The sequence below is a fragment of the Triplophysa rosa genome, linkage group LG18, assembly GCF_024868665.1.
Source record: "Triplophysa rosa linkage group LG18, Trosa_1v2, whole genome shotgun sequence".
Taxonomy (NCBI): Eukaryota; Metazoa; Chordata; class Actinopteri; order Cypriniformes; family Nemacheilidae; genus Triplophysa; species Triplophysa rosa.
In genome coordinates, this window is record NC_079907.1 from 5125093 (window position 1) to 5136153 (window position 11061).

At 38.0% G+C, this 11061-nt stretch overlaps 1 protein-coding gene across 2 annotated transcripts; it reads left to right on the forward strand.

The window, feature by feature from the left end:
* Window positions 1-2134: 2134 nt before the first annotated feature.
* Window positions 2135-10669, forward strand: gprc5c (G protein-coupled receptor, class C, group 5, member C). 2 transcript variants are annotated; one of them, XM_057358856.1, is made up of 6 exons: window positions 2135-2475; window positions 4197-5244; window positions 8603-8703; window positions 8903-9022; window positions 9648-9692; window positions 9967-10669. In XM_057358856.1, the coding sequence occupies exons 2-5, from the start codon at window positions 4209-4211 to the stop codon at window positions 9651-9653; spliced, it is 1263 nt and encodes a 420-aa protein (XP_057214839.1). In that variant the 5' UTR covers window positions 2135-2475; window positions 4197-4208; the 3' UTR covers window positions 9654-9692; window positions 9967-10669. The 2 variants fall into 2 exon arrangements, with proteins under 2 accessions (XP_057214839.1, XP_057214838.1); XM_057358855.1 differs by lacking the exon at window positions 9648-9692 and having other exon boundaries at window positions 2139-2475.
* Window positions 10670-11061: the final 392 nt, after the last annotated feature.

Genomic DNA, 11061 nt, shown 5'->3' on the forward strand with positions numbered 1-11061 from the left:
ACGCGCTACATTTACTTCGTTACATTAACTTGAGTAACATTTTGGAAAATATGTAATTTTTAAGTAAAATTAAAAGTGTGAACTTTTACTCTTACTTGAGCAAATTTCTAATAGAAAATCTGTACTTTTACTTCGTTACATAACTTACATTGCGTGACGTTCCTTCATTCCTTCATTTTAAAATATGCTTTTTAAAACGCGTTGTTTATTTCAAGGTCGTCGTCTCTTTTTACGGGCATTCCCGAGTGATCGATTCTTTTGAGTCGATTCTTTTGAAAGCATTAATTGAACAATGGGAAAAACCAATTGAATAGGCTAATGAATCAGTTCAAATGATTTGTTCAGTTCGCAGCACGATCTGAATCATCTGAAGCAGGATTACTCACTTCTCGTAGCGCGAAACTTAAGAACACGCAGAACACAAAGCGTTGGATGAAGTATATATTAATCTATATCTATACAATCAAAACTGCAAATGTGTCATATAGTTTGCCAGCAATGATAAATGCCCGCCATATGCGCGCACCCGCGCGACCTGTTCGTCAGACACAGCAACATGCGCGTTACCTGTCAGACACAGAGACGTGGGCTTGCAGAAATATACATTTGAAGAACAGAAGGAAGAAAACTTGTTGATGGGCGTGTGGTTCACTGTTTACTGTTTGTTTACAAGTAAGACACAACACACACGTGACACAACACGAGAAAACACGAGCTTTGTTCAAAAATGTGTATTTCATTTAAGAGAGCACTGCAGATGTTCTAGATCATCTTAGGAAATGCTCTGAGTTTAGTTCATGCTTTAGTTTGACATGGTCTATTATTCTAAATAAGTTGTGTAAACTACATTGACATCAGGACTAGATGAAATTTACAGAAATGCTTGTCTCTTCTGTGTTTGTCTATTCTTTAGTCTCTCTATATATTGCAAAGATATCTGTTTATGATCATTAAAAATATTGATTAAAATGTAATATTAAAATATTGGTGTTAATATTAATTTTATGTAGTAGGCCTATATAATCAGATACAAAGTAACTAGCTACTTGAGTAGTTTTTTCATTGCATACTTTTTTACTTTTACTCGCAGATGATACTATACTATACTAATACACTATTCTGCAGATGAAAGAAAGTCATATAGGCTATTCAATGATATGAAGGATATTACCCTTTTTAACCCATTAAACACTTTTTTCACATTTTAATTATCACAATAACAGCTTTGGCAGGGGAAAACATATGTTAACAGCAAACTTGCTAAAGTCACAGAGGTGTTAGGAAGCTGACACCATATGTAACAGTTTTAAAAAAATCTGTGGTGCTGTTTACTACTAGAAAGTCTAGCACAGCCATTTTATAGAACATGTGATAAATAATAAACAACGTAAATGTTGACAATAAAACATGAGTATTATGTTTTCCTGAGTAAAATCAGTGCCTTTAAGCACCACCAACCTAACTAAACGCTGATAACAGAGCAGTCACTTAATTATTTGCCACTAGGTGGCAGTGCCGACCGCTATTCCTAATGTGAATCCCATAAAGTACAGCGCTACTTCTACTTGTATTACTTTTCTACAGGTAAACTTGATATGTAGACAATATTGATATGAAACAATGTTAAAGACGCTAGAGTACTGTGTTTTCAAAATGTTATACGAGTTTGGGCATTTTATAAAGGAAAGATTTTTTGCAATTGTGCTCCGCATTCTTTCTAAAGCTCATTGTCTTTTCATTCCTGTGTTGTGCACATGGCAATGAAAAAGAAACAAGGCCATTGTTAGATTTACCTGTGTAGGCTGGTGTTGGTACAGTATGCAGCTCTCTGGCTTTGCCTGATAGAAAAGATTTACCTCAAATACTGATGAGAGAGAGAGAGAGAGAGAGAGAGAGAGAGAGAGAGAGAGAGAGAGAGAGAGAGAGAGAGAGAGAGAGAGAGAGAGAGAGAGAGAGAGAGAGAGAGATAGAGATAGATAGAGAGATAGATAGATAGATAGATAGATAGATAGATAGATAGATAGATAGATAGATAGATAGATAGATAGATAGATAGATAGATAGATAGATAGATGATAGATTTTTCCTGGTTTTGTTTTTCCAGGCAGTGAAATGAGGGGCGGTCCCGATCGTGAGAGAAGCGGGCGCGCTCCACGGGGAAGAGCAGGTTCGCGTGTGCGCGCAAGACAAACTAGAGTTTGAGTTACATCAGTGACGGACGGCTGAGAGCAATCAAAACTCGCCAAGTGTTTGTCCTCGACTATCCTTGAAGCTTTTGAAGGTTTGTTGGCTGGATTACAAAGGAAGCAGTGTTTTATTCGTGGTTTAAATCCTCGCTTTAGCTCGCCTCACATATTTTGACGTCGCGACGCGATGTCTAATATATTTTCACGCACTTGCTGGAACAGATAAATTGTGTGCACACTGTCGAGACTGATTTAGGAACGACGCAGTATCGACATCTCATTACAAAAGGTGAGTTTATTTTGTTATTTTTACGTGCTTCTTCGTGAACAGGTTTTCTCTTCAAAATGTTATTGCCTCACAAATGTTTGGTTTTGTAATTTATTTATTTACCTGTGTCTTTGGCTTCTGATAAATTTTACGGATTGAAATTAGGTTTTGATATCAGATTCATCAAGATTAACTAAAATATTATGGTGTTCTGTTAATAGCCTAGTGGTTAACAGGATAACGTTTAGGAATGTGTTTTTTTTTAGATCCGTTAACCAGGAGCAAACGTTGTACTGCTGTTTATATAATATTACTGACGACAAATTCTGCTTTATTTGTCAAAACAATCCCGTATTTATGGATTATTGCAGAAAATCTTTGTTCACCTGTTCAGGTGAGACGCCCAGTCTGTCAAAAAAAGACGTACAGACCCACCTTAACTGCGATTTGATTGGTGCGTTGTAACGGATTCGATTATGTGATTGGCTCAAACCGTTGTATGTTAAAATGAATGTTACGTTACAGTGATGTAGCAGCAGCAAAGATAAAAGCAATAGTGCAGATTTTAATTTATACTCATTTTACCAAACAGTTAAATAAATAAAAAAATTAAAAACACAATCCATTTGATAATAACCTTTGATAGTAACAAATCCACCCTTGATGATAATAATAAATCGTCCTAATGTGCGTCAATCATAAATGATGGAAGATTTGAATAAAACTGTACTGTATCTTTTATTTTATCAGTGTTTTAAATGATGATTTTCAAGAACTAAATTGAAGGTTGAAATGTAAACACTCCACACTAAAGAACGTGGTAAAGAGTTTTATTTTTATTTATGAATAAAAATATGAATCACACTGTGGCTGCTAAATGTTCTGTAAATTGACATTAAATTGATGTTTATTTATGTTTATAAAAGGAATAATAGAAAGACACGCTGATTTCATGTTTCTTAGGTTTTCTAATGTGGTGGTTTATACAAAAACAACTCTCAAAAACTGAAAGCCTGTCAATATAGCCTCTCCATTGAGTGAAATATGAGTCTTTCATCCCTTTGAAATGAAAACAACTGGCTTTAAGCACAATCTGTACTCCAGTGGTTCCTGACAGAGTCCTCTATCTGAGGGAAAGTATTGATTCATTAATGAAATCAGTGTAATGTGATCAAACAGACACAACCTGTTAACAAGGAACAAGCTCATCTCTGGATAACAGTCTCACTTCCATATGTTATGAGATTTGCAATGAATTCTGTAATTCAGGGAAACTGGGTATAAATAATCATTCTAACTTATCCTGGATATAGGTGTTTACATGCAAATGATTTTAAGCTTGCTTGTGTACTAATATGCCAAAGAAAGCATATAACTCTGTGTGATGTTTTTAGTGTATTTTTCACCACCCGCTTCGCTCTCCTTTCCTAAAGGTTTCGAAACTGGAACTGGGGAAATCAATATTTTGTAAAAGGCTTATTAATGATTAACAGAGAGATTTGGAAAAGCACCAAGTCTAAAAATGACCTCGACTCTTTAGAAGCTGGAACGGGCACATTTCTGAAGTCTGTACTTCTGACTGACACTAAGACTGTTAAAATTATGATTTTGCCAGTGTCACACCTCTGGGTGTGTAAGGGGAGGACACTGAATAAACGTCACAAAAGGCAGTAAGCATTTCCACGCTGTTGCTCTTGTATGACTGCATACTCATTCTTGCTTCTGTATGTGTTTGATCCTAGGTGCTAAAAACGATGGATCGCCTCGCCTCCAAAGCCTACCTTCCTTTACTTCTCATTGTTTGCGTCCTTCCCGGAGCACTGACGCAGACCTCGGCCCCCAAGGGATGCGGCTCTGATGTAAGCTCTCTGTATTACAACCTCTGTGACCTGAGCGCGACCTGGGGCGTCGTAGTGGAGTCATTCGCCACCGCTGGTTTGGTGGCCGCCCTGGTCCTTCTGATCGTGATGCTGGCCAGCCTTCCCTTTGTGAAAGACAGAAAGTGGCGCAGCGCACTGGGGCTTCACGTGTTTTTCCTCATCTTCACGTTCGGACTGTTCGCCCTCACGTTCGCCTTTATCGTGGGGAGGAACTTCGCCACGTGCGCGTCCCGCCGTTTTCTGTTCGGCGTGCTGTTCGCCGGCTGCTTCTCCTGCCTTCTCATGCAAGCCGTGAGGTTGAACATCCTGGCCAGACGGAACTCGGCGCCCAGAGGGTGGGTTTGGTGCTTGGGTGCTCTCGGTCTTTGGCTGGTGGAAGTTATCATCAATACTGAATGGCTCATCATTACGATTGTACGATACCCTACTAACACCACAGGAGACCTGACTCCTGCGACAGCGGTTCCCTGTAACATTGCCAACCAGGATTTTGTCATGGCTCTTATATATGTGCTAAATCTTCTGTTAGCGGTCGTGGTAGCATCCATACCGATATTTGCAGGTAAGCACAAGCGCTGGTTCAAGGACGGAGCCCTCATACTGGTCCTGGGACTGTTGTCGGTGGGCATCTGGGTGGCTTGGATTGTCATGTACGTGTATGGAAACTCAAAGCATGGTGGGCCAACGTGGGATGACCCCACCTTGGCCATAGCACTGGTGTCGAACGCATGGGTGTTTCTGCTGCTTCACACCGTGCCGGCGGCGTGTAGCCTGAGTGGGGACGATGAAGACACAGCCAATGAGGAAGATCTGTACCCTAGCAGGGGGTACGAAACTATTCTGAAGGAACAAAGTGCACAGAGCATATATGTGGAGAATAAGGCTTTTTCTATGGATGAGCCCAACACAGGTAAATGCAAGATTTTGAGTTTGTATGTGTAGTCGTCACATCTATAGAATCTTTGAAAGTGCTTTTTTCAGGATGAAGACTACTTTGGTTATTGGCATCTCACAATATGAGTTGTTTGAAATGCATCAGTCAAATGTATTGAAACAGATCATGTATCCACATTCTAGGAATAGAAATGTGACTTGATCTGTGTGCTGATCCCACTAAATGACTTCATACTGAGGAAAGTTGTTCTATTGTTTTGTAAACAGTCAAGCTTTCAGTTGTCAGACTAAACAGGTTAAAAATCTCTACCCTTTACAATGAAGGAAGGACCAGACCTGAATACTATAAGACTCAAGGGCGGGCTTATAAGAGACTGTAAGCAACCATGTGAACACTAGCAACCATAGAAATGTGGTTAAACCACACTGCAAACCATTTTTCACAGCAACCCAGAATGCACTGGGAACCACCCACATCACCGTAGCGTTCTTGAGTTTTGCATGTGTAACCACCCTTGTTTACAAATCTACAAGCTATAAAATGCTGGGTTGTTTTCAACACATGGTTGGGCGAAATATGAACAAAACTAACTTTTGGGTTATCCTGGTTTACTCTAGGTACTTGTTGTAACCCAAACATCAATTGAAACCACCCATCATTTTGGAACCAGTTATGAATAAGTTTCCAGTTCCCATCCCTAATCTATACAATTTTTAACCCCTTGGATTTACGTGTATTGTTACACTTTTATTCAAAGTCACTTACAGTGAATGTAAGCTATATGTTTATCAGTATGCGTGTTCCCTGGGAATCGAACACAACCTTTGCTCTACCAACTGAGCTACGGGAACACAAATATCCCAAATATTGTCTTCCATAAAATTCCCTTAAATGTTTCTAGTGTGGACAGCTACTGTATGCAACTTTGTAAATATAGTTTTAAACAACAAATGGTAGAAATGAAACCCCAAATATAAATGCAGGTATTTGTTGCTAAATGACACATGTGACTTTGATAGAAGATGGAGCAACAGAACGTGTCAGAACAGTGCTGAATGTCACCAATAAATGTTGCTTACACTTCTGAATTTGATATGCTGATGTTTGAATCTGCTTAGTCAAATATCTGATCGTATCACATTGAACACGCTGTTCTCTCGTCCCCTCAGTCTATTTCCACTTCTTCTGTCTATTTGCGCCTCTCTTTTTCTGTACATGCACCTGCTTGCACCTGTCGCCTTCAGCCAAACAGGCAATGATATGATTGTTGCCAAGTTTCCATACATATGTTCATTCAGAGCTGTTTTTACTGGGTCAAAAATCTTTCTATTGTAAAGCAACAATACTTACTCAACCAGTCGCAAATTCAAACAACAGTCACATTTATCGAATCGCCTCTCAATACCGTACCATGTTTAATGGGTTTTTTTCACGTTCATCAATATTTACCTAGCCATTGTACTTTTGAAAAAGGAATGCTTTGAATGCTGGGTTGCTTTCTTCATCGCGAATGAAAAGAGAGTAAAGGAAGCAGAGCTCATTAGACAATGAATACCATGAGCCAAATGCAAGGCAATCTTTCCCAGTCTGACATGAGTAAATACGATTACACGTTACCCTTATCTAGCTCTCAGCAGATACCCTGGAGCATGTGTTTACATTAGCTGGTCTCCACGGAGACCAAGGTGTGGCAATAGTGGCATCAGCGTTTGGTATGTAACCGAGCGAGAGGACATTTGTTCCCCGCTGCATCAGTCCAACCTTATCAGACCCAAATGATAAAGCTTGTCACATATTTTATAGATGCACGTATCTAAACTTAAAGTCCCAGTGAAATAAAAAATTACAATTCCTATTTTTTCATAAAATATTGCACCGTTTCTTGTAAATAGCTTATCAATGTTGTTTATTCTCATTTTAAAATCCATGTGCCCTCATAATCTTCAGTTAAAATCTGAAAATGCACTTCCGCCTTATAGTGACTATTTATCTCACATGACCTAAGTTAGATGGCTTAGGCGGAGCATCCGTTAACTCCTCCCCTTCAACTGTCAGTCTGCTGCCAGTTTCATATCAAAATGCAACGGCTGTTTTTATACATCCAATCAATTTGCTGTGAAAAAAGCAAGCCACGCCCACTATTTTTCTCATGCGAATTTCCGTTTAACTCGGAAATGCGTCAAAATACGGAAGTAAAAACTACCGCAACTTCCAGTTCACAGGGACTTTAAGATGCTTTTTGAGAGATGATGATAAAGCACATTTGAAATTTCCCCTTTTTTTATTATATAAATGTATGGAATAACACAAATTGAGCTATTATGTTGTAATTATGTTGTAACTAAAATTCTAAAATAAATCAAAACTTATATTTTAGTCACCCTTTGCCTAGAATTTGTAGAAAAAATTCTACTGTCATTGTATCAACCAACTTCATTATTCAGTCCAAGTCAACCGTTTTAGAAACATTTTTTATTAATAAATTGTAAAATTGTATTATGAAAGAATGCAATGTTTTCATCTAAAATATAATTTTGACATTCAAGCACACTGGTGCAGTTCTCAGTTTTTGTTTTTAAATGTCAAATTAACTCGCACAGTGTATATATAATCCACACTTTGATTTTGCTGAAGTGTTACTTTAAAAGTGTTAATGCCCTGCCACATCTGCCTTGGTGCTGATGTTAAATGCGTTTATTAGAAATCTCAAATTTTATTTTAATAAAGATTTGTAAATGCATGACTTGGGCTGAATGATGAAGAGCCCAGTATCATACTGTTTAACCCTATTAATATGGTTTATAAAGCAGTTGTTGATAAAATGCCAAGAGTACATTTTTACAAATTCAAGGCAAACGGTCACTACTTTGAAGATGCACTTATGGATTTATTGGAGGTTGGGTGATGGATTAATTTCGATTTAATATATCTTTTTTAGTAAGGTATGATGTGGTGGAAGAAGAAATCAAGACTAACAAACATCGTAATTCCATTCAATTTCATTCGTGCATGCCATTAGGATAAGTTTGTCTCTCTAATGGCATCCGTTTACTGTAAAGGAAGCCCAGAAATGACGTGCACAAAGATTCCACCCCATTCCACAAAAACTATATTTAAACCAAATTAAGCAAATCCATCCTTCCATTAGAATCCACTTTTTTATATGTAAACCTAAGGTGCAAAGTTGGCCTTTGTGGATGATGATGTGCGGTGAGACAGTGAGGTGTTTTGCATATTTACTTACTATATCGTGTACTTGAGCATGGGTGGAACGCTGTATTGAAAAATCAGAACCCACGAAATCTGAAATCTGTTTTGTAAAACAATAATAAGTTGTTTTTAACATTTCTTTGTCTTTGTTACATTGTTTTAGGTAATAAGCCTGTGTCCCCATACAGTGGCTATAATGGTCAACTCCGAAGTTGTGTGTACCAGCCGACAGAGCTCGCCATCATCACCAAAGGACCAGGAAATGTGAGTTTTCAGGAAATTTGACTACTGTTTTGAATATGCGCACAAACACAGAGTCTTGTGGTCCGTCAAACAAAAATAAAACAAAGCCACCAGTTTCTCAAGGTCCACAGGAAACGTGTACAATCTTGTTTTTGTGGCATGAACCTTTTGTTTTTGTGTGTTCAACTAAATCTCTTTGCACCTGCGTTTTTGGCTCCAGCAACAGGTGGAATCATATGACAAAATTCCACGAGCGTCTACAGGCACTCCCATGCAAGACCAGAGCGGTCGCACCAGCCCCTCGGCACATGTTGATGATATGAGACAAATATACTCCAATGTATGTTTGAGAGCGTTATCAATACAGTGTTTGTTTGCTTTGGGTCTTGTCTGCTTGCCTTTTTTTCATGCATGCTGGTCTGTGGTGCACTGCATAGTTGCCATCCAGGTTTCCAGGGTCTTTGCAATGTGCCCGTTTTTATTGTGTGGCAAACCATGTGAAGTGATCACAGCAAGTGACGCCGACCCCAAAAACAGTGACGTTTTTTTCTCCACAAGAATGAGAAGTTTCTTGGCTCACACGATCTGTCAGGAACACGTGTAGAGCCCAAAAGTTCATATCACCTGGACATTTACCTTGATATGGAGATATAATATAACTTTACAAGTTAAAGAATTTGAAATTTCATGCTTTGTGATCACGAGTAGCCACCTGTCCTTCATCTTTCTTCTGGAGCCTTCTGGTGTCTCAATCATTTTGTCTCCTCTCTCAATTACATCTCATTCTTTGACATCTTTGCCTTGTCGTTCATTCCTACAAGATTCCTGCTTTCATTCCTAGAATGCACATGGTGACGCTGTAACCTTCTGTCTGGGATTGTGGAATTTAAAGCTTTTCATGGACAGTTCAGGACCTTTGTTTGATTGTTAATCATGATCATTTTTTATTATTTTCTCCTTGTAAGGTATGATGTGGTGGAAGAAGAAATCAGAACTAAAAAATCTCAGCTGTATGTTTTCTGGCTTTTCATTTCACACATTTAATTTCAGTTTGGTCTAACATCACTTTCACAAGAGTCACTCATGTGTCCACATATTTCTACTTATTTCCTCTTTCTGTCAAAGAATGCATTCTATGTGTTACTTTTACAAAATTACACATTTTTGTTATGTATTTATTTGTATTTTTATGATTTATATAGTATTCAATTAAGTCAGCTATCTTTCAACAGTATTTCCTTCCATTTGATTGAAATGTAAACTGTGTTCTTTTTTTCCCTGTAGGGAAATTTCTATAGAAGACCCCAGTGATCGGTTGACGCCAGCTTTTGTTTTTTTCCTTTCTGGTGTTTCTAATTAAGGTTTCCTGATTTCTTTCCATCGCTGTGCTCGACTCCACGGATCAACAGCCGTGAACTCAGAGTAGGGAAACAATTTGTCGTTTTGCTCCGTTGAAAGACATCATGTTCGGATTATCTCATGATGATCCAAATGAACCGTTGGAGATGTGACAATGTGCGGTTTCCGTGTTGTTGGGACACAAAAATGGTTAGCTGTGCAGATACCGATGATTGTACAGATACTGCAATGCTACCGGCTGTGTTTACTGTGGAAAAAGCACAGACCAACAAAGAACTTTAAAATAAACTCAATCACCTTGTATGGACCAAATGCTGCTTTTGCCATTTGTATATTGCAAACACTGGAGTTAGGTGTCAGGACACCTTATGTATAAGCCTTAATTTGAAAATATAAAATGATAATAATGTACAATCACAATGACTTTGATTAAGCACTCATGTAAAAAATGATTTCATCGTCCATTCCTACTTTGTATTTATTGTCAGTGTAAAACATTCAGTTGGTACTATTCTCTGTACAGTAGATATGATAGATTTCATCATTAAACTGAGAAATTCAACATGAAAGAGCTCTATGAACTCATCTTGTATAATGTTCATCAAATCAAAATAAAGCGCTCGATGTAGTCGTGTGTGGAAAGTAGTATTTTGCACATTTTACATTTACCCTGTTTTTGCTTTTGACAGGGTCACAATGATGCTGTGAACATAGGACGGTTTGTCCGATGGTAAATTCTCCATCCCATAACCAGTAATGAGATTTCCATATATCACTGATAAGATTCTCTAATATCAGACTGGGCCATTGTTCAAAGTGTCTACTAAATGAATAAATGTTCATCGTCTGTTTTTCTGAAACCTCGGTTTCACCTGGTCGTTTTTAAATAATAAAAATACAATGTTGGCAAGCACATTTTAATACCTTTATTGCTTAGATATTTGCAAAACCCATTGCCAAACATAAAGGGTGACTTATAACAAAAATCACAAATTATGGAGATACAGTATTACAGATATT

Bases quoted from the DNA above. Each gene is read 5' to 3' on its own strand.
- gprc5c (XM_057358855.1), top strand. From the start codon at position 4,209: ATGGATCGCCTCGCCTCCAAAGCCTACCTTCCTTTACTTCTCATTGTT. The intron at 8,704-8,902 runs GTGAGTTTTCAG...TTTTGGCTCCAG, and splicing joins TCACCAAAGGACCAGGAAAT to CAACAGGTGGAATCATATGA. The intron at 9,023-9,966 runs GTATGTTTGAGA...TTTTCCCTGTAG, and splicing joins TGAGACAAATATACTCCAAT to GGAAATTTCTATAGAAGACC.